This window comes from Micromys minutus (assembly GCF_963924665.1).
Source record: "Micromys minutus genome assembly, chromosome: 24".
Lineage (NCBI taxonomy): Eukaryota > Metazoa > Chordata > Mammalia > Rodentia > Muridae > Micromys > Micromys minutus.
This window is the reverse complement of record NC_137959.1, coordinates 47,194,979-47,218,345: the sequence shown is the minus strand read 5'-3', so window position 1 is coordinate 47,218,345 and position 23,367 is coordinate 47,194,979. Positions and strand designations below refer to the sequence as shown.

The 23,367-nt window shown below is 49.1% G+C and overlaps 1 protein-coding gene across 2 annotated transcripts in view; it reads left to right on the top strand.

Annotated features, from left to right (window-relative positions):
• Positions 1–23,367, top strand: part of SIPA1L2 (signal induced proliferation associated 1 like 2) — a 69,193-nt gene that overhangs the window by 26,055 nt on the left and 19,771 nt on the right. For both annotated transcript variants that reach the window (XM_080936612.1, XM_080936611.1), the window contains exons 8-15: positions 95–369; positions 10,451–10,708; positions 11,984–12,067; positions 13,481–13,581; positions 13,968–14,071; positions 15,696–16,081; positions 18,789–19,013; positions 21,023–21,176. In XM_080936612.1, coding sequence (XP_080792738.1) covers positions 95–369; positions 10,451–10,708; positions 11,984–12,067; positions 13,481–13,581; positions 13,968–14,071; positions 15,696–16,081; positions 18,789–19,013; positions 21,023–21,176 — 1,587 coding nt within the window. The remainder of the gene's footprint in view (positions 1–94; positions 370–10,450; positions 10,709–11,983; positions 12,068–13,480; positions 13,582–13,967; positions 14,072–15,695; positions 16,082–18,788; positions 19,014–21,022; positions 21,177–23,367) is intronic.

Below are 23,367 nucleotides of genomic sequence, written 5' to 3'. Positions count from 1 at the left end.
GCTTAGATATGTGCATGTGGGTCCCCAGTAGGGTCCCATCCATGGTAGCCAGGAAGAAAGACCAAATCTGCCTAACAGCTTCCTTCCCCCTTAGATAGTAACGAGAGGCTGCGAGACTGTGGAAATGACCCTGAGAAGGAATGGGCTCGGTCAGCTTGGCTTCCATGTGAACTTTGAAGGAATTGTTGCCGACGTGGAACCTTTTGGCTTTGCCTGGAAGGCAGGCCTTCGCCAAGGGAGCCGGCTCGTGGAGATCTGCAAGGTGGCTGTGGCCACGCTGACCCACGAGCAGATGATTGACCTACTGCGGACATCTGTGACTGTGAAAGTGGTTATCATCCAGCCCCACGAGGATGGCTCTCCCCGCAGGTAAGACCAGAAGGCTGGGCAGTGTCCACTGCCTGCCTGCAGGATCCTCAAAGAGCTAGTGAGATGTCTCTGTGAACCACAAGAGCCATCAGTGCAATAGTTAAGGCTTCAGATGGTCAGAGACATGCATCACTGACACTCTGAAGAGTGACGCCATATATTGACTATAACCTGAGTCACCAAGACCAGGGGGTGGGTCCATTTGACTTACCTGGCCTATTGGGTGTGAGTATGCACAGTACAGCCTTCGCAGCCTGCACACCTCAAATCAGGATGATTAACAAGACAGGGCTGCCTGCTGGAGGAATGTGGGACAGCAGGCAGATTCTGGGGGCCATGCTGTTCTCACACTGAAGCCTCAGAGGTGTTGGGGTGGGGAAGGAGCATCCGCACCACACACAGGTGGTAGGAAGGGGCACTGACATTTTACTCTTTGTGTGTGTCTTTTAGTGCTTGTGCATGGATGTCGAGGTCATATTTCAGTGTTAGTAGTTTGCCTGCCAGTCAGACCATAAGGCAGAGGACTCTAGTTAAAACTGTGCTCCCTAAAGACCACAGCCCCTCAGGCGGGTGTGGTGGGGCTCTGGGGGCCATCTTGCTGTGCAGCTCGTGGCCCCGCCCAGTTTGTCATGAGGTGGGAGGATGCAGGAGGTGGAGGTTGGGGCCCTGCTGTGTGGTCATGAGGAACAAGACATCCTAAAGTTCCTTTCACATCTGTATCATAGGGACCCTAACCTCTTAGAGTCCTCAGGACTTACTAGCACGATTAGTGTTCCCTCTACATTTAGGTGAGGGGGGAACAATTGTTTTAAATTTGCTCACGTTTCTGTCACTTTTTAATTTTAATTATTTATTATTTCCCGGCTTCAGTTTCCCTTCCCCATTCCCTGGTCCCCTCCCCCAACAAATTTCTGTCATATTAAGGGGGGCCCTCTTAGGAGGGCAGTGTATTGGCTGTATCTACCTTCTGGACTCCTGACACACTCCGAGCAGCACACACCTGGTCACATCTGTGCCATGCCCAAGCCATAGGCAGCTGCCACACACTTGAAGTGTGCCTGAGTTTTTCACTTTAATTAATTCAGTTTAATTAACCACAGGTGGCTCTAATGGTTTCCCTTTTGGGGAGCGCATCCCTAAATGGGGAGCTTTTAGAAAACAAACCCCTCTTGTGTCATCTTGGTCTCTGTGGTTAACCTGCCAGTTGTAAGGTCTGTGAGATTGCTTAGCGTTTGCTCCCAGCCTGGAGTGTTTGTTTGTGTGATGCTGTGGATAGGACCAGAGGCCTTGTGTACACTAGGCACGGACTCCACCCCTGAGCTGCAGCCCTGGCCTCCAGTCTTCAGGGGCCATGTTTCCTACATTTGCCAATAGGTTTATAGAATAAAGGTTTGAAGAGCTGAAATCCTTCATGGTGTTAAAGCTGCCTCAAGGGGCTTCTCACAGCCTCCCATTGCCAGACTCTGCCCATTAGACCCACTGCCTTGCCCCAGGACCCCAGGAGCCACACTTCAGATAAAGAAGACACAATGGAAGATAAAAAAAACTGTTTCATAAAACAAGACTCAGATTAAGTAAGAGCATGGCTTCTTCTCGGCCTTTCTAGAAGTTAGTGTATCTTGTAAGTGAACATCTTTGACAGCAACTTTGAAGAACATCTGTGCTGGGAATACAGATGTGTGTCTCCTCTGTCAGTCAAGGTCAGGTCTTCAGTTTCTTCTGGAGACTGACCACTGCAGAGCCGAATAAAAACGTTTCCAGAGCGTGTGTAGGTTCGGTCTGCTGTTGCTCTGTAAGAAACTCTAGAAGCTTCGAAGAATGTGGGATAATAAAAATAGTAACATTCGCATTATGCCTGGTGTTTTGAGCACATGATTTCAAAGAATAGAATTTCCTAAAGAATATTGAATTGTTTTTCAGCTAAAATAAACAAAACTACAGAGTGGATATTTTTGCTGCTGTCTTTTCCTCAAGAGCGTATTTTTCTTCTAAAGAGACTTTCTTATCTGCCTGGATCTGCCTGTAATTAATTCTCTGTTTTAAATGCAATTGAAAATAGCCAGGATACTTATTCAGAGACTCCGCCTTTGCTGATGTCCTTCCCCGAGCACACAGTCACCCTCTCTTTGTCCTCACCTCCTCCAGGGAAGGAGCTAACCTAGCCCACATAAGCAGGATTCTCTGCTGTTCCTTGTTCTTTGTGAATCTTAATTTGGGCTTTTTAAAAGTTAGTATTTTTATTCTTCCTGATTCATTTTCACTTCTGATATGTATGGGTCAGATAATGGTGCACGCTGTGTTCAGATGTCCTCTGGCCTGCAGCCCTGTTACACCAGCTCTTAGCTGAGCAAGAGTGTAGTTCTGTGTGCCCCAGTCATGCTCTAGCATGTTCCAGCATGTTTAGGCACAGTCAGGCCCTGTTGGAAAGAGGGAGTGCATGTGTGTCATACATGCAGCTGTGTGCATAGTGTGTCACACACGCATCTGTGTGCATGTACTGCTAGAGATCAAGTCCAAGGCCTCAGGAACACTAGGCAAGTATCAACTGCATCCCCAGACCCATAGTTTTGACGCCCTGGCCTTGAGCTACACCCCACACTTCCAACTTGCATATGTGAACATTAAGAAACCAGAGGAGTTGCTGAAAGGAGAATGTGTAGCTGTTGGCTTTTCCGTGTTTGGGTTTAATTTGGTTTGCATTTCTTAGTGGAGAACAGAGCCCACTACATATTAGCCCAGACTGGCTTGAAATGCTCCATCTTCTCATCTTAGCCTCGTAAGTGCTAGAATCCTAGCCATGGTTCAGTTCACTTTATAATCTGAAAAACTTGGGCATGACAACATGGAGGGCTGGGGAGCTAGAGCACCTGTCACTCTTGCAAGACACACAAGGTTAGTTTCCTGCACCCATGTGGCTGCTCAAAACTGCCTTTCACTGTCCTGGGGATCCAGTGCCCTCCCCGGTGTCCGCCTGATGTCTGCATGCACATGCACACCAATAAATAATAAATCTTTTAAATAAAGTGGAGACTCTTTTTAAGGGCAGCTTACTTTGGCTCCATAGTGCTATAGTTAAGGATACAGGATTTGCCAGAGGCTCTGACATCACATTTGATTTGTGGTGTGAAAATTACCTCCATCTTCTTTCATAAATTGGCTCTTAGAGCCTGTCAGGAATGAAAGGAATTAAATGAGCAGTTATATGCATATGCACACATCTGTGTGAGTTTTTTACTATGCAGTGATGATCCTCTGTGCAAGTTCCACGAGGATGACAGACATGGCAAAACTAGCTCATTATAAAGAATCTTACCTCACTGCTGGGGGAAGGGCTTTGTTCATAGATAGATGGATGGATGGATGGATGGATGGATGGATAGATAGATAGATAGGCAGACAGATCAGATCAGTAATAGTCTTACAGGGTATCAGTTACAATAATTTAACTGAGAACCCATCTCCTTCTGAACCTCAGGTCAGCATTGTCTGCTTAAGCCCTTCACTGCTGAGTTCACTGAAGTCTTCTGTGGGGAAGGTGTTTGTGTGCATCGAAAGCCATGATCCAACCTCAAGGATCCAACCTCAGTCCAGCTGCCTGCCCCAACCCTGCTCCCAGTTGGAAGAAACCAGGGTCACTTTTGGTTTCTTGATGAAGCTGATGGGGAGGAAGGGTGGGAGCTTGTTAAGGGATCTCCTGCTGGGGCCAGGACCCTTGAGTAAATTTGTGGGATGACTCTTCAAATGGAAATGAGATGAGGAAAGGGCTCCTTCAGGCTACTGGGCAGGAAGAGGCCTCCTTCAAAGGCCACTTTCTGTGAAAAGTAATGAGTCCACCGGGCTGTGCATCCAGCTCCTGTGATTCTTTGTGCTTTGTTGACAAAGGTCCACGTTTCCATGCGACACAGGACAGAGATTTCCATGAGTTATCTGCAGCCACAATGATTCCTCACAGTATCTTAAAGCTTTGTGTACCATGCCTTTATCTGTTGCCTGACTGCCCAACTCCCTGAAGTACAGGGAGAAGGAAGGGTAGGAAATGAGAAACAGGAAGAAAATTCTGTTTTAACAGCTTGGTAGTGTGGGGGGGGGGGAATCTGGGCTCAGGTAAGATTTTAGATTACAATTCTAACTGTTTATATAGATAATAAAATGGCTGTTGTGTCATTCCTGCCTTACTAACCCTCTAATGAGTCTTGGTGTAAAATGTAGAGCCGCTCAGGACTTGAGCTCTAGCGGCCGCCCAGCCACCTGGCACATGCTCAGTCCTGGTGTGCCCACCAGTGCAGTGAGACACGTGCCTAAGTGTGAGCCTGGGATCCCAGAGCCATTGTCACACTGCGTGTTTTCATCATTCACTCCTTTCCTCTGCCGTCCATTTGCTTATCCATTAGTTCATCTGTTCACTTGTTCATCTGTGCAGTTGTTGGTTGGTTCAGTCCATTCAGTTGTATTTCCCAAAAACAGGTGCCAGAAATTGCCGATCACTTGTTCTGTTGATGGGACAGCCTCGTCTTCACTTTGAGTGGTCCCTTTAGTCTGCCCAATGTTCTTACACAGTTAGTTCTTCTGCTGCATGCTTTGTCTATTTAAAACAGGGATATGCTAACTGGAACAGCACCCTTTACCTGATAACAGATTGTGCAGCTGTTTGTAAGAAACTGCCACCTTCCTGTTGGACAGCTCCATCTTGTATTTTACGTGACACTATTACTGCTTGATAACAGGAATGCAGGGACAACATGGTGGCCATCCCATGCCAGCCAGGTTACTCATGGCCTAGATGGTGGACAGCTGGTGCTCCCTTCTTAGATAACCCTTCGTTATCTGTAGCTACCAGGAGCCTTCTCCATGTAACTTAGGTATTACAATGCAGTAAACATTTTTTTTCTGCTCTTGAGTTTTCTGAGAAAACTCTAATGACTTCCTTGGTCCCTCACACTCACACATGACACACATAGTATGTGATGTGTGCTGCATGAGGTGAGGCACTGGGTTCCCAGGAGCACCAGGGAAAGTCATTGAGGAACACTTGTTGACAGTCAGCTAACTGGTGCCAGTACCTGTGCCAGGTGTGGTCAGGTGTCACTATCAAGTAACTGAGCATAGGCCACAGCTACTGTAGCGCAACACAGTTGTTAATTCATATTTATGTGTGTATACGTAGCCATGCTTCTTGGGTGCATGTGGAGGTCTGGGACAACTTGTGGAGCTGGTTTTGAAACCTTTACTTGGCTTTCAAGGCTCAAACTCAGCCCGGCTTGCAAGCATCTTGAACTGCTGAGCTGTCTCTCTCCAACCTCCGGGGGAGGGGAATATATATATATATTCCGCAATTCTATAAACTTAGAAATACTCATGGTCAAGAACTTTATAAGGGTCTGTGTTTTCTCTCTTGTGTAGAAACTGAAAGTGGGTTGTCTGTGTGCAGTGCTGTGCTTTATTCTGAGGCAGCTCTATCTTCTTTATGCTTCTTGCTTGCTGCCCAGTGCAGCCTTCCTTCAGAAGACTTCTCTCCATAGAGCTCTGCTGGCATGTCCGGCATCTGTGTGTTGTATGATCCAGTCCAGACTGCTCTCTGCTGCCACGACATTTTCAGCCTAAAGTCATTGTCAGTATCATATACTGGCAGGTTAGGATTTTAGGCCCAAGTCCAAACTCACTCTTCAGGGGGAAGCTTGCAGGGTATTGAGTATCTGAGGGGGAGTGGGAGAGACTTTAGGATGCATTGGTCATCTTGAGGGGCGCTGTGAATAATGGGACCCTACTTCAGATCCAAGAGTCCAGCTTGACCATTGGTGACAATGTTTCAAGTGCTTAAACTATGGAGGGCAAATGAGACTCTGCTAGGAAGGAAGGTTGCTGTAGGGAGGCTGTGCGGGTGATATTGTTATGGGGGCCTTTCTGAATCTCTGAAGCCATGTTGTGCTCAGGCACTTAGTGTGGGTGTCTGTCACCCATGACTGGCAGTGTACGTCCCCTCTTTGTTAGATATGGTACAAGTCAGGGAATGTGAGGGGCTGGAGGGAGGTCACTATAGAGCCAAGAAGTCTTCTATAGGGTGAAGTTAACAGTCAATTTGACAGAATGTGGAGTTACCTGAGAAACAAACCTGGAAGCTTCTGTGGGTTGCTTTCTTCAGGTATTTTGTCAACAATGAGGAAAAAGAAGTGGTGAAGATGGAAGCCCAGTGTTAGGAGCAGGGGGGCCTTTGATGTTAGTCAACAGGAACCCAGTGTTAGAGAGCATCAACAGGCATTCCTGTACAGGCTGATACTATCCCAAAAGTCCTCATGCTGAGTTCTGAGGTCAGTATTGCTTTTTAAATACAACACCAAAGTGCAGGTACTTCTCAAGCCCCCTGCAAGCCCCCACTCTATCCAGTGTATCATAGTGACCCTGGCTTGCAATGCATTGGCTCTCAGGTTGCATGGTGAAGAAATTTCAGTCAGAGAAGTCACTGGAGAGAAAAGAAAAATGTTAAAATCAACTTTATTTTTAACCCAGAGGCTACATCTCTATTGATTTTTACCTAGGCTGGGAATTGAATGCTGAAGCTGATGTGTATGGATGTTGTGGAGCAAAGACGAAATTGGTGTGTTGATAAGTTAGAGATCACATCCATAGCCTAAGCCATCATGTTATAGCATCTCATTGGCAAGAAAGCTCACAGTTTGTCTAATGCTGGCAGTGTGCTCTTGCCCATTGATTTGGTTCTCTGTGTGGAAAGGAAGCCACCATGTACTGATGCTGTCTGAGTGTGTGCACCATCTTTGCTTGACAGAGATTTCACTTACACACAAGAGTAGTAGAACTTCTCCCATCTCCCTTAACAAATGTCATTTTCTGAGAGGTCTCTTTGACATAGGTGGATCTCTGCTGGCCACCTACAGTAGTTTGTGTGGTCATCTAGAGGACCCAGGATGTCCCTGAAGTGCATTGTGGGAGCCACATAAGCCCTGCTTTCTTGTCACTATGGCAAAACATCTGGTCAGTGCAGCTTAAGAGAGGCGGGCTTGTCTTGGCTCATGGTCTGAGGAGATACAGCAGGAACACTCTAGGCCTCCTCACATCTCAGAATAGAAGCAGAGGCGAGCAGGAAATAGAACCTGGGCCATCAACCTCAAGGCCTGTCTGCTGGAAATCCATTTCCTCATTAGGCCTCACCTCCCAAAACAGCACCACCACCTGGAGACCATGTGTTCAAACACACAAACTTGCAGGGATGATGAAGTCAAGGCTTCTACAGGTCCACCTCTGCAAGGGGGTCTCTGAGGGCTACCCTGCAATTTTTCTGTATATGCATTCTTTGACAATTCCGTCAGACTTGTGGAACAGAGCCAAGGTTGAGCAGGTCTGGTAACTTCCATTACAATCTATGAAGTTTGACAAATTAGCCACAAGAGTTAAAAAAAAAAAAAAAAAAAAAAAAGGCTTGGTCTTTAGAGTTAGTACAAAAAAAACTCTCCCTTAATAGCAATTACATGAGTGTGCACATGTATGTATTCATATGTGTACAGGTAAATGAATAAATGTGGATGCACATGTGTGTAGAAACCAGAGGTCCATGTCAGATCTCTCCCTCAGTGCTCTTTGCCCTGCTTTTTAAGACAGTGTCCCTCAGGGAACCTGCAGTGATTTGTTAGAGTAGCTGGTCATTCAGCCCTGGGCCCGCCTATCTCTGTCTCCCCTGCATTGGTCAGTCAGTCCTGGGCCTGACTATCTCTGTCTCCCCTGCATTGGTCAGTCAGCCCAGGGGCTGCCGGTCTCCACCTCCTATGCATTTTGGGTAGGTTTAAGGAGTTGACCTTGGCTTCTTTGCTTGTACAGTGTGAGCACCTCAATGACTGAGCCTTATTTACAGTCTGACAGAATGGCTAACTCTCATGGCAGAAGACTGCACACTTATTTATTATTTATTTATTTATTTGCATTTGAAAAGCCTCTTGCACAGAACTTTCTTTGGAGTGTTTGGAAAAATGTAGCTCTGCTGGCCCTCACTTTCCCTTATGCATGACGCTCCCTCAAAGACAAGGCGCAGTCACACTTCCCATCAGTTCTTGCTTCCTGGATTTCCGCTAGATTCCACAGGCATGAATTAAGTACACCACCCTGTTCTCAGCCATCTACCTTCTCTTTGCAAGCATAGGCCTCAGAAGTGTGGGCAGAGTCATAGAGACACACAGCCTGGGCTCTCCTGCACCAGGGGACCACTCATGGAAAGTGACAACAGACACAGCTGTGACCCTCCTGAGTACTTCCTACTGTATTATCCCATTTTATGTTTTTCAGTCAGGTCGTTGGCCATGTGGACAAATCTGCAGACCCAGCAGGAGTTGAATCTAGATACATAGCAAAATATTCATAAACTAAAGTTCTTTGGTAAATATCCCTTAGATTCCATTCAGAATCAAACAACACAATCCAGGACAAATCTGAACTTAAACATTGACTCAAACTCAGAATATCTAGAGAAATTTAAGCTAGCATATGCACCAAGCTTGGCTTTGGGGGAAGGCAGTGGAGTTAGATGGTGGCGAATGGGTGTGTGGTGGTATGAGGGAAGACAGCGTGGATCTGTTTCCTGGTGGGTTTCTTCCATGCTGCTGCCCCAAGGGCGGCACTGTCATCTGCTCTAGTTTGTGAGATGCAAACCAGGCTGTTCTTTGTGGCACTTCTTTCTCAGTCCTGGCTTCAACCTTTGATCGGGGATCTGAACTTCACAGGGTGAGTTATAGTATAGTTGGTTCTTTGTCCATCCAAACTTTGTGCCCTATGGCCTTCAAATCTAGTTTTCATGTTTTTTTGGTTCTCATAGTTTGGCCTTTTGGTAGTGTTTCTTATTAATTTCCTACCTTCCCTTCACCCCCCCCCCCACTTTTGGTGAAAGATGGGTGTTTTGGAATCACCTTGAATTTTCCCATGGCTCTAAGTACTTCGGAAGAGTACCTCATTTTACCATTCTACTGTTGGGCTAGATTTTTTTCTGGACTTTAATACCCAGTTATAATGTCTGTCAGTGTCAGAGCCATGGCTGCTGGGGAGCCTCTCTAAGACTGGAACAGACATCTGTTGCCTTTCTGCTGGGAATGGTCCCTGTTCAGTCTTTCAGGCTGTTCAGGCTAGATTTACATAAAAAGCTGTGAGACTGAGTCTCAATTTTTCTCTTTCCTATCCACTCAGTGCCACTGACCCAAGTACCCATCTTTCTGCAGAGCACTGAAGAGCCCTGCTCTCCAGGACCCTCTGGGTTCCCTGCCCATTGGACCTCAGGGCCTAGAGTTGAACTTCTCATGGACCTGCTTTCTCAGCAGCTCTCTGTCTAAAGTCTCTGCCTTCCCTCTGCCAGCGGGTCATGCTGCCATCTCTTCCCTGAGCCTCTGGGCTGTATAGGGCATGCTGGTTCTGGGTGGTGCTCTAAGCTCCTGCTGTTCTTCTGCAATGCTTCTGAAGGGGACCGGAAAGCTTTACTCCAGCATCTGCTAATGAATGGGTGTTCTTAGAGCAGCTCTTTCAAAGGCTGGCTAGGAGACAGTTTTTCACATTGAGTGTCTAGAGGGCCATCACCTTCTTAGGAGCTGACTGCTGAGCCAGCCTGGCCACTCAGGTAATGGCACTGATACCCGGGCCCTGGTGAACAATGTCGTGTCCATGTCCAGCTCTGTGGACAGCATTTGTAGCACTTGTGGTCTGGCCATGACCCTGCCGTTTAATACCAAGCAGGTTTGCAGCTTTGACGTGTCGTGACAGTAGGCAGAACGTGGAGGAGCACGGAAGGGCTTTGAAAACAACTAATAACCCATGGCATCCAAAGGGTTGTGGTCCCTCCCACTGCGCATCGCTTCCCACCCAACCAGTCTGTGGTATGTCAGCAGACAGGAGAGAGCCACAATTGGATCTTTTAGAATCTGTCTGACTGCTGGCCAGACAGCAGCTGAACAGTTTGGAGCATTGAGAGAATGATGCTTCTTAGGGCGGATGTAAGGTCCCATCCAGTTAGGCCCCAGTAAACACAAGTGCACTTGCAGGAGAATCCCCTCAGCCATGAGCAGGCCTGACCTGGGTCCTCTTCTTGGCTCCACAGGGGTTGCTCGGAGCTCTGCCGGATCCCCATGGTAGAGTACAAGCTGGACAGCGAGGGCACGCCCTGTGAGTACAAGACACCTTTTAGGAGGAACACCACGTGGCATCGCGTGCCCACCCCTGCCCTACAGCCAGTTTCCAGAGCCTCACCTGTGCCTGGCACACCTGACCGACTACAGTGCCAGCCACTGCTGCAGCAGGCCCAGGCTGCCATCCCACGAAGCACATCCTTTGATCGGAAGCTGCCTGACGGCACCAGGTAACACCACAGCCCTCCTCAGATGCTAACTAAGCAGCCTGGCCGGTTCTGTGATGGCTTGTTGAGAGTTTCGGCAAGCAGCGCAATGGGGTAGCTTCAGGCACAGTGGTGCTCAGAGTCCAGCCTTGTCCTGGTGTCAGAGATGTCCTCTGCCCTCTCGGGACACAGCTTTTAAAATTAAATCCAGTAATACGAGGAAGTGATGAGAGCTCAGGGCACATAGCTTGCATGGGTTATGTTTGAGATTTCATGGTTTGAGGTTATTGTGTGTGTGTGGTTCCTGTCTAAACGTTTGTGTGGCCTACACCACAGAGATGCGCCTTTACTCTGGACAGCTGAGCTCTGAGCTCTCTGATCTAGTAGGCCTGTCAGTACATACCAGAAGCCAGGGTCTTGCTTGCCTGTTGGGCTGTCCCCTGGGCCTCTCTGATGTATTTCCCTCATCAGGAAAATAAGGAGAAAGATGCAGACCTGGGCAGGACCTCCTAAAGAACATCCAGCTCAGCATCATTGAAGGGCTTAGAACCAAGCACACACTGTACACCTATTCAAGTATTTACCAGAACTAAAAAGACATGTAGCCCTTCTTGCCTCTTCTAATTTGTACTCCCAGTAAGTGCAAAATCTTTTAACTTAACATTAATCAAGTCATCTGAGCTCCAAGCCCTCGTACTTGAAGATCACAGGGTTTATAATGCAGCCTCCCTGCACTAAAGGCACACACAGTAACACCTGGGCAAGAGTCAGCAGAGCCCCCTTAATCACATAGTCTAGAGAATTCCAGAGGAAACCAGAGGGATCCTGGTGAGTATTATCTCTATCAAGTGGCTTCTCTAGAGTGTGTGGAAAAGGATCTATAGAATTCACAATAGGTATGTGAAAGTCAATGGCTTTGCCACATTACAGCTTTGTTCCTGCTGACTTGTGCACTGGACCCAGATATGGCCTGCACTAGGCTCTGTAACAGGCATGAGAGCTGTTCTGACTATGCTCCCTCCGTGTGCCTGGTCTCGGTCCTCTGGACTCATCTTTGCACCTTTCTCTTTAGACAACAAATATCCACTTATTCACATCTCCTTCCTGTGGTGGATTTCTGTCATAAATCCCAGAAATCTTGGGGCTTCCCCAATACTCAGATTATCTATCCATGATCAGTTCCGTTTCCCACTGTGATGTGAATGGCGTAGGGATTTGTTTGTAAACAGCTGGGGGGGGGGGGAAGCTGGACTGGGACTGCAGGGTCCATAACCCTGCTGCTTGTCTTTCCCCTTTCAGAAGCTCTCCCAGCAACCAGTCATCATCCAGTGACCCAGGACCTGGTGGGAGCGGACCTTGGCGACCACAAGTGGGCTACGATGGGTATGGCTCCTTCCTGACTTTCTGTATCCCTAGGGGAGCCTGCGTCTGTACCTAGGACTTATTCACAAGCTTTCCTGTGTATGAGTTGCATGGAAGGCCACCTGTAACAAGTACTTTAGCAAGTGCAGAGTCTTCTGATGAGTCAGAGGCTCACCCTGTAGCCTATGCTGTCTTTACCTCATGGTAATCTACCCGTGTCAGCCTCTCAAGTGCTGAGATGGCAGGTGTGTGTCACCATGCCCTGCTAGGAAACCCTGTTTTTGAGGTCTTCCCTGTTTTCTTTATGACATGGAATGGACTTTTGATCACGAGAGAAGATCTGAGGGTTTTATGGACAAGAACTCTCAGGGAGTTCCCCTCATTCAACCTGCTAAGAGGAAACACTCCCGAGAGCCAGAGAATGAGGTTATCATTGAAGCGTCTCCACTTCCTATTGGAGAAGCGACATAGTAACTCCCTTGGCCAGAGAGGCCTCCACGAGTCAGCAGTGTGGGTACAACTGGAGACCCTGTGGATGCACACACGCACGCGCACAAGCACGCTGACCTTCTGTGGGACTCCTGAGGTGGCATGTAGCACAGCAGTCAGGTTCTGGATGTGTGTGTGGTGACGACAGTCCATTCGTGATGGTCGGCACCTGGGCCCTTTTGTGGACAGACCACAGTCATCCGTGTAGGCCACAGCTGTCGTGGACAGAAAACGCCTGTCCATGGGAGACCCTGGGATCCTGGTGCTGTCTTCAGGTACGGAGCAGAACTGGAGTCCAGGCATTGTGCTGTCCAGTTTGGGCTTGGAAGCAGACATGACGCTTCTTACCTCAGATGGTAGACAGAGTTCTTAACAGCTAAATATCAGCGTTTTTCTAAATGAAGCCATGGTTAAACAAGGAGAGTAGTGCTTTAATTTGTTTTTATATAAATGGAAATTTTTGTATAGTTTCAGATCTACAGCCTGGATTCAGTCCATGAGAGTCATGTTTCAGTACAAACACATTTTCTTCACTTCCTTTATTTCTAAGTTATGTTTTCCTTTTCCGGTTTCCATAATGGGCAGAATCTAGACTCAGTCAGGTTTTCTTTCCTTTAAAAGCATTGGTATTCAGATGTATCACTGCCACGCATATTAGTCAAAAGTAAGGCCGATCACTGTACTCCACCAGAGCAGGATGACCTGTAGCCCCTGTGCTGGTGGTGTGTGTTTGTCTATTGAAGCCTGTTGTGTGTCAGCCCTGGTGAAACAGCATCCTGTGCTCTGGAAAGATCAGCCAGGATACTGAGTTTCCACTGGCTAGGGATGACACCCTGGAATGGTGGTAGCTTCTGTAGGAAACCTCACCATCTTGTACCTAAGCCCTTGTGTCCTGTCCTCTGCTGGCTGGTGGTGTGAGATAAGAACGGTTGGACTCCTTTGCAGGTGCCCATCCCCTCTCCTGCTGGAGCACCAGGGCGCAGGCTCCGTGGAGTGCGATGGAACCACGGAGCATGAGGACCTCATGGAGGGAGGCAGGCTTCCAGGTAACGCAGCCTGGGGACCCGGCCTCCAGGGCCACCCGTGACCTGTACTTTTTCCCTGTCCCCACTCATTCACGGACTACCATAGTTGATGAGCTTCTGCGTGAGCCAGGTGAGAGGGCTTGGCTGACTCCCACCATAAGAGGCAGTGCCCGTGGTTGGCTCTGGTGTGACTGAGTGGCTCTGGGGTAGCTATGGTTACAGTGTGGCTCTGGCTCTGACGCCTGGAGAAATCAGCCCCTGTGTGGGAGCTCTGCTGCCACCTGTGTACCTGGTACCCAGGGATGTTGTAGTAAAGTTAGCCTGCTTGATTGTTCCAAACTGTCAGAACCCCGCTTTTCTCCCTCTTGCTAATTCTTGGAAATTGAGAGTTTCTCTTTATGTCACAGAAACCAAATGGCATGGCCCACCTTCCAAAGTCCTGAGCTCCTATAAGGAAAGGGCACTGCAGAAAGATGGAAGCTGCAAAGATTCCCCCAATAAGCTATCTCATGTAAGTCCTACCGCCGAGCGCCCCTTTAGTAGGATTGATGTATGTCAGCACACCTGTCCGCAGTGCTCAAGAACATAGGGTGTTTCAGTGCATAGTAGGACTCCATATGGTGTCTCCCTGCCTGGGAGTGTGGGGAACATGTGGTATTCAGTGCAGCCTGGGGTACATCCCAGTACAGAGTAGGGCAGGCAGCACACCTGTAGCAAGGATTAAGAACATAAACACACTCCAGCACACAGTAGGTGGCACACCTGTGGCAGGGATTGAGCGCATGTTGTTTTCCACACAGGACACTCATGAAAGGATAAAAAGAGAAGGGAAATGGGAAAGTTTTTGTTTTTATTTTCTCAGTCCATGAAGTATGCAGAAAGGCTGTACACGCACATCAGCCCCCCAACCTTGCTGCCCAGGGTGATAGAGATGAGATCCTGCCCCCAGGTTTAGCGGGTCAACCATTTAGCTACTTAATGGACAGCGCAGTAGTAGAAACTGAAAGAGGCATCTTGCCAGAGGGGCTGCAGCGAGGGTCCTCTGCTGACGTCACTCAGATGTCCGTAACCATAGCGGCCGAGCAGCATGCTAACAGTCTACTGCTAATCCCACACACTGACTTATCTACCCTATGAAGTCTCTGTGAGGCGAGTCCTGTAGGAGAAACAGCTTTCAGTGAGACCCCATACAAAGGAGCTGCAGTTGTTTGGTTTGAAAATGTTCTGGTGAAAGAAACTTACAAACTCCTGGGCACGCCTCTTCCCACTTCCCAAGTGCACTCACCCCCATGTCTACAGTCGTCCAGAGCAGTTCTGTAGAGGACAGTATGGGGGGACCAGGCTGACACCAGAGAATCCAGGGTTTGCACAAGGGTCCAGTAGTATGGAGGAAAGAGAGAGCTATCCAAACCCCAGGAAATGGTCTGGCCAGGGTACACTGTCCCAGCCCCAAGGCTCCGGTCCTGCTGGTTCTCAGATGGTGACAGGCAGAATCTCTCTAAACTTTTACAAGAAAGGCTGTACTAGCTGATCCCCTCTACCTGGTTTTTATATCCTTCTCCGTCTGTATAATCCTTCTCAGTGGCTGACTAAAGACAGGATGCTGAGCTCCTGTCAGTGATGGGAGGAAACTGGAGGCAGGACATCTGCGTGAGGTGGGGAGGATGGCTTACTGGGTGAAGTGCCTGCTGTGTGAACTTGAGAGCCAGAGTTCAATCCCCAACACCCTCTGAAAGCTGGTTGTGGGTGCACATGTGTAAGCCCAGCACTGGGAGGCAGGCAGGTCTCTGGGACTCACCAGCTGAACTGGTAAAAGTCAGAGAATCTGACTCCAAAAGGAAATAGACTAGTACCCACAGGATCAAAGCAGGGCCTGACTGTTGATGCAAACACACAAGCATGCACATGCATATAAACACATACATACACAGACACCATGTACACACACACACACACACACACACACACACACACACACACACACACACACGCATGACTAGGCTATTGAGAAGACAAGTCATTTCTATTTTGATTGCTGATGTAGGAAGCACATAGAATTCAGCCCAGGCCTTGACTAATGCTTGGGGAGGGCAGTACATGGGGTTTACCCAAAAGCCATCTGTCCTCTTCTCCAGATTGGGGATAAGAGTTGCTCCAGCCACTCCAGCAGCAACACCCTCTCTAGTAACACCTCTAGCAACAGCGATGACAAGCACTTTGGGTCAGGGGACCTGATGGACCCCGAGATGCTGGGACTGACCTATATCAAAGGCGCGTCCACTGACAGTGGCATCGATACCACACCGTGCATCCCAGCCACCATCCTGGGCCCAGTGCATCTGACGGGCAGCAGGTCCCTGATCCACAGCCGGGCCGAACAGTGGGCAGATGCTGCTGACGTCCCGGGAGCTGATGATGAACCTGCCAAGATGTACACCCTGCATGGCTACGCCTCCGCCGTCTCCAGCAGCGCTGCAGATGGCAGCATGGGTGACCTCAGTGAGGTCTCGTCTCACTCCAGGTGAGCCACATGTGCCAAGCTGCACCTGCTCTGCCTGGAGCAGTATGGGCAGGGTCTGAGGCTGTCACTGCTGGCTACCCAGCTGTCTGACCTCACAGAGAGCTCATCTCCTGAACTGTCAAGGTGTGCATGTTTACCTTGTCCTGGGACTCTAATCTTCCTTTTAATTGGAGGATAATGCCCCTTGTCTCTCCTCACTCAGCCTGTGACCGAGAGCTGTGCACTGGCTAATCCGCCTGCAGGCCACCTGCCCAGTGCATCTGTGAACACAGTGCAGCTCACGTGTACATGATGTCATCTCACCTGTCACAAACTGCTGTAGACCCTGGAGGAGGGAAGGAATAGCAGCAGGCTCCTTGTTGGGGACTCACCTCACCCCCTTGTGTAAGCTTGTGAGCACATCCCCGTCCCTGTCCCCGAAGCCTCATAGCAGGTCATGTACATCTGGGGTTTAGTTTGGTGTGTGCGCATAGGAAATTGACCTCAGAGAGCAGAACGGGAGTTGGACCACCTTGAGCTGGAGTTTTAAGCAGTTGTCATACATCCAGTGTGGGTTCTGGGACGAAACTTGGGTCTTCTGGAAAGGCAGACTCCTAATGCTGAACTGTCTCCCCAGCCCTCAGTGAACAGCTGACTGAGCCCGATGGCCTATAATCCCAACTCAGAGCTTTGTCAAGGCCTCCTGGGGCATATCCCATTTAAAGGTCAACTCAGGCATGTTAGTGAGTTACCTGTCTCAAATGTAATTGATTTGTTTGTAAAGTAGCTGGAGGCTTTGGGGATTCAACCTCCAGGTGTTGGGGGTAAAGGAGAGCTAAATATAAGGAATTATACTCTAAATATAGATATATACATAATACATGTCTGTGTATGGTTCTGTACCCCTGCCTGACAGACATTTATATGCTGGTTTAAAAGGTTAGAATTTCAGGTTTCTGCATTCTCTTAGACTCAGAGAAGAAGCTGGTGTCAGTGTGTCTCAGTGGATCTAATCAGGAGATGTGACCTACTCACATTCCCGACCTGTCCCTGGTACTATTCTGGGTCATTCCCTGGCTTTTCAGAGCCTCCAACCACAGAACATGGCTGGACAAACCATAATGGGACAGTCCGCTGGGACCTAGAACTCTGATAGGCGTGTCCCCAAGGGGTGGTGCCTGCTAGCCCCTAGTTTCTGGTGATAGGCCTCTGATCCTGAGCAGAGGACACCAGAGTTCTCCCAGGAACCCTCCTCTGCCCTTTCTTGAACTTCATGGAAGCACAGTGCCCGCTGGGTAACAGTCAGCAGAGTGAGCCCATGTCCTGTAGGTCATGTAACCAAGGGGTAACTTTCTGTGAGTTTAACTCATCCAACCCAAACGTCTTGAGGTTCGGCTTGGCCCAGCAGGCCAAGTGACATTGCTCAACACCAGGTTCCCTGTCTTTTTTCCCTTGTGACTAAAACTTATTGTCACTTGCTGGCCCTGTGTTCATGGCTGTCCCCAAGTGAGAAGGGGTTCTTCTCTAGTGTCTACAGAGGACACGGGACTCCCTTGAGAGAGAGGTTCCTGTACCAGTTAGGAAAGAAGGGTTTGTTGTGGCTGCTGGTGTGAGGGATACAGTCTGTTGTGGCGAGAAGACATGAAGGCAGAACAAGGTCACATGGTGCCTGCAATCAGGAAGCAGAGGTGAGCACTGGCCTTCAGCCCACTGTCTCCTTTTTAGTCAGTCCAGGACCCATGTGCTGGCTACTTTTAGGGTGGGTTTTCAACATATCTCAGATGGACATGCCTGCACCTCAGAAATCACAAATCGAGTCAAGTTGACAAAACTAAACATCACACCCAACACCCTTGTGTCTTCTCCATTATCCTCGGCTTTAAACCACCATGGCTGAGGTGACCTCTCAGAGGACAGCTAGGACCTCTGCTGGGGGTGGGTTGCTGTGCTGTGGTGAGACAGCCACCATGCTAGGGAAGGGGAAGAAAGCCCAGAGCTAGCCCCTGTTGGCCAGGGTGGCGGGAACAGAGAATGGGGCTGTGTGCCAAGGAGACATTCCTGCTTTTTTTTCACTCTGCTGTTTAATGAAGTTCAGTTCGAGATAACATTGCATTCAGAAATTTAGTTCTGGATGAGTCCCACCCTCCTCAGGATTGGATAAAAGTTGGCCATTCTATAAAAGTCACCTTGGGGTCTTGTAGCCCTGTAGCATCTTTTCAAAGTTCAGGCCACTTGTAAGAGACCTGGTGTCAAGAGTAGGGTACATCGGGGACGCCTGGAATGTGTGGCAGAGTTTTATGTCACTAAGTGGAAACTGCCCAGTGTTCTTGGACACGTACCTTTGCTGCACACCCTTCATTAGGTAGAGGACGGGTGTTCAGGGGAGTTCTACAGCAGCTGTCTATTAACTTGACTGGTTAGGGGGTTAGAGCCCATGAGGAGCTGGCCTAGGGCTTTTGTGCTCATGAGACTGGAGTTGGAAGGCCAGGCACTGAGTGAGCGGACTGCCACTTGCTTGCCTTTCTTCTGTATTTCCTCCAGTTGTATTTTCTTAGCTTGCTCCTGCCACGAGAGAGCCCACATCTGAGCACAGGGAGCCTCTGGACATGGAGGCTTCCCATCCAGCAAGCTATGTGGTAGAGAGGTCACCTGCCTTCCCAGCTCAGTGGCCAGGGACCACAAGTCACTGCTGCAACTGATATGACACCACCTTTGCCTGTCTCCACAGTGGCTCTCACCATTCAGGAAGCCCCTCTGCTCACTGCTCCAAAAGCACTGGGTCTCTGGACAGCTCCAAAGTCTATATTGTCACTCATAGCAGCGGTCAGCAGCTACCTGGAGCTGTGGCAAAGCCTTACCACAGACAAGGGGCAGCAAACAAATATGTCATTGGCTGGAAAAAGTCAGACGGCAGCCCACCACCCGAGGAACCTGAAGTGACTGAATGCCCCAGGCAAGTGGCTTCCTGTCTGTAACTATATTCATTGTATACCCTTCCTACTGTCTGTCTGTCCATCTGTCCCCTAGTTGGGTTTTTGTTGCTGTAACAAAACACCATGACCAAAAGCAACTTGGGAAGGAAAGTGTTCATTTGGCTACACTGCCACGTCAGTGTTCCTCGTCACTGTTGGTCGTGGAAGGAAGGCAGGGCAGAATCCTGAAGGCAGGAACCGACGCAGAGGCCCTGGAGGAGTGCTGCTCACTAGCTTGCTCAGCTTGCTTTCTTATAGAACCCAGGTCTACCAGCCCAGGGATGGCACCACACACAGTGGGCTGGACCCTCCCCCCTTGATCACTAGTTGAAAAAATGCCTTACAGCTGGATTTCATGGAGGCATTTCCATCTCAGTCAATGACCCTTTCTCTCAGATGACTATAGCTTGTGTCTAGTTGACATAAAACCAGCCAGCACAGAGTACACAGCCATGTGAGTCCAGAGGAGACCCTCTGATATGACCCTTCAGGTGCTGCCTGCCTTCTTTGAGATGGGTCCTGTTGTTGACCTGGAACACACAGGCAGGTGAGGCTTGCCAGCCCTTGGGCCCCAGTGACCCTCCTGTCTCCATCTGCCCAACACTGAGGTTACAGGTGCAGACCACGTGCTCAGCTGCTCACGTGGGTACTGGGGCTGGGACTCAGGTCTCTGTGCTTATAAGGCAAGCATTTACCCGATGGGCCATCTTCATTCCTGGCCTCTGCTTTAAACTCTAATGTTGGGATTTGTTTCTTTCTTTAAAGTCTTCACTTTATTGTGATGGCAATGGTAGCTGTGGTGGTGATGGAGGTGGTAGCTGTGGTGGAAGTGGTGGCGGTGGTGGTGGTGGTGGTGGTGGTGGTGGTACTGCTGATGCTCTGATGATGTGCAGAAGCTGCTGTGCGTGTAGAGTTGACTCCCTCGATCCACCATAGGGATTCTGGAATTGAGGTCAGCTCATCAGGCTTGAACTTGGAGAAGGCTAGCCCTTCCTTCACCTGCTAAGCCACCTCTCTGGCCCTTAGCAAAGTGTGAAGCTCTGCTGTCTTTGACCCTATATCCAGAAAGCTGTTTGTAGTGGAGTCATGGCAACAGCTGAGGGTGGGGTGGCGTAGTCTCAGTGGTGTCTCAAGGCCAAGGGCAGCATCAACCCCACTGTAGAAAACATAAAAGCAAATGCCTGGTTGTTTTGTGGGCAAGTGGGGGAGGATACCCATGTTTGTGAAAAAAAGGTGGAAAAACAGAAGGTTTGGTATTGTTTAGAGAAGCCCAAGAAACCCTGTATTGTAGGTCTGAATCATATGCTCTGCTATAGGAGTGTGCCATGGTGTGGACGTGGGCTGCGTGTGCCTCTGAGTGCACGGCTTATGAGAGAGTGCACAGACTCTTGAAGGTTGGGGGCAGGGTTGGCCTAGCATTGGGGATCTGAGGTGTCTCTGAATTACTTGGAGATCTAACTGTGTTTAAGTGCATTACACGGATATGAGACCCTGTAGAGATGGCGTGTGCATAACCACAGTGAACTGCCACAGCTGAGAATTATGGGCCTCCACACAGTGGAGTGTGTGCATGCGTGTAGGTACGTGTAGGCCAGGGAATCACCTTGACCGATGTGCCTTAGACTCTACCCACTGTGATTTTAGAGATAGTGTCTGTCACTGGTGTGGAGCTCACTAAGTCTAGACTGGCTGAGCAGTGAGCCCAAGGATCTGCTTTCCTCCCCTCCCCTTCTCCCCTCCCCTGCCCTTCCACCCCCTTCCCTTCCCCTCCTCCCCTTCCCCTCCCCACTCCCCTCCTTTCTCTCCAGTACCAAGCAGACCACCAACCTGTCTTTTTTTTAAGTCTGTGTTCTGGGACATGGAATTCAAGTTCTCATACTGAGCAATCACCTCAGCTTCAGATGCTTCCTGGACATTTGATATGACGCCGAGGGGCACCTTGTAGGCAGGCTGTAGCTCCTCTGAGCCTGTGTTCTGGTTTGTCTCTCAGGATATATGGTGAGATGGGCATCATGTCCACAGACACTCAGCACCCGGCAGTGGTGGGAGACTCTGTTTCGGAAACTCAACATGTCCTATCCAAAGATGACTTTCTGAAGTTGATGCTGCCAGACAGCCCCTTAGTGGAGGAGGGAAGACGGAAGGTGAGTGACCAGTGAGGGCTTTGGTGCAACTGTGGGTACTCATGTGCTCCCACCAACAGCCCAGTGTAGAGTGGCCATTGCCCTGTTATGGGTGTTGGTTTGGTTTGTTTTAGTACTGAGGATGGAACGCCGGGGCCTTGCACATTCTCAGCAAGAGCTGCAGCCCAGCCCTGACCCTTGCCACTCCAGTTCCTTCAGACGACAAACCGAGGAGACTGGGGCATTGTATTCTTGGAGTTGCTCTGAATACCAGGCAGGCTCCCCTCAGGTCTTGGCTCCAGCTGACCTGTCAGATGAGCTTATGCAGGTGGCCTGTGTGCTTACATGACAAAGACTGTGACAGTAGCTGTGCTGCAGGGTCAGAGGGATGCTGGGAAGTGACACACAGGAGCCTAGCACGGTGCCTGACACAACTGGCTATCAAGCCTCAGCCTGTGCCGTCACACTGCTTCATTAACCCAGGTCGTCCCGAGAGGCCGTCTGCTCCAGAGGTGGATGGAGGTTGGTTGTTGCAGCCCTGTCTCTCAAGCCTTGTATTCCGCCAGAGGCTGCGGCTCTCAGAGAAGGCCCTCCTGCTCAAGGCAGCAGTTCTTCTCAGGAATTCACAGCTTTGCTTTGCTCCCCAGCTTCTCCTCCCTAAGTCTCTTCTTAAAATTATTAAGCAGAAGCTGCTAAGCCTGATGACCTGGATTCTGGAAAAGACCAACTGCCCTCCCCCAGGCTGCCATGGCTATACGTGCCCCGCATGAATGAGTGTCACAAAGCAATGTTTAGAATAATGCAGAGTAATTAAAAGAGCCTAAATAAGTTTGGGCCGATCACTTCTTTTTCAAGTCACCGAGACTCTGGTAACTGACTGTGAAACACACACTAATATTTGGTTCTAGCACAGAACCCCTCTCACACTTGTAACCCAGACTTCTGTGGTTCCCTGGGGAAGTGAGGCATTGCCGAGGATGGCCGTGAGCGCTGACCTGTGAATCTTACCACAGTTAGCTGCCTTGACTTTCCGGAGCAGCGGTGCCATCAGACACTATGCCTGTCCCTGTCCACTGTGGTCTCAGCTCTAAAGAAGGTTTCACAAGGGCCTTTTCTCAATGCTTGTATCAGATCCCAGTTAGGGAACTGTGTGTGCAAGCATCTTCTCAGAGTAGCTGAGCTTGTGCTTGACATGTGTGCTTTCTTCAAAGGCAAATTGCTTCCCCAGTACCAGGCAGCTAACACACACACCTCTTACAGTTTTCACTGGAGAGGCCAGACAAAATGGGTAGAACATGGGCAATAGCAGGGTCTCTAGCCTCCTGCCCACATCCAGAAATGTTAATGGCCACTTCTGAGTGTGTTAGAAACAGTACTGGTGTAAGACAATCGTGGTTCAATGCCAAGGAAGTGCTGCAGGTTCAATCGGGTCCCTGCTTCTTTGGTTGGAATTGTTTTAGTGTATCTGAGATTTAACACAGTGACGTCAGTGCCTTTCTCATAGCTGACTGTTCTTCTCTCATGTCTCTTGCTGGGTTTTTTTTTTTTTTTTTTTTTGAAGGAGAGAAATGGGGATTTATTTAATGTTGCAATTTCAGATTACAGTTCACAAGTGTGTGGAAAGCAAGGCAGGACCCTCAGACAGCTGGTTACAGCACACCCACAGACAAGAACAGAGGGAAATGGGTGGGTGTGGCCTGTGCTCAGTGTCTCCACTCTCGGGAGTCCATGCCTAGGGATTGGTACTGCCTACAAAGGGCTGAGTTATCCCATGTTGCTTAACTTAAGACAACCTCCACATACATGTCACAAGCTATCCCAAAATAGACATTTGAAACACTCTTCCCAGGTGGCCCTAGAGTTATGTCAGTTGACAAAGCTAACCCTTGCAATGGTTTTGTCCTGTTAACTGTAATTCAGTTTCCAGAAATTATACAGACATTTGCAAGTGGTAATTTTCAAGTGGACAACAGGATTTGCTGGATTTAACTTCCTTCTCTTGAGCACATGTATATGGCTCTGGAAATGTCAGCGTTTAGAATTAGTGAAGTTCAGTTATTTACACTCAGTTGGACCTCCCTGCTGTCGGTTACCCGATATTAAAATCTAGTCATTTCCAATGACCGTCAGTGCAGTGTGAGCGTCTGTGAATATCAGTTGCCTGAAATGATGACCTTGCGTAATTCCAGGAGCACTGGCCTCTCTACAGCTC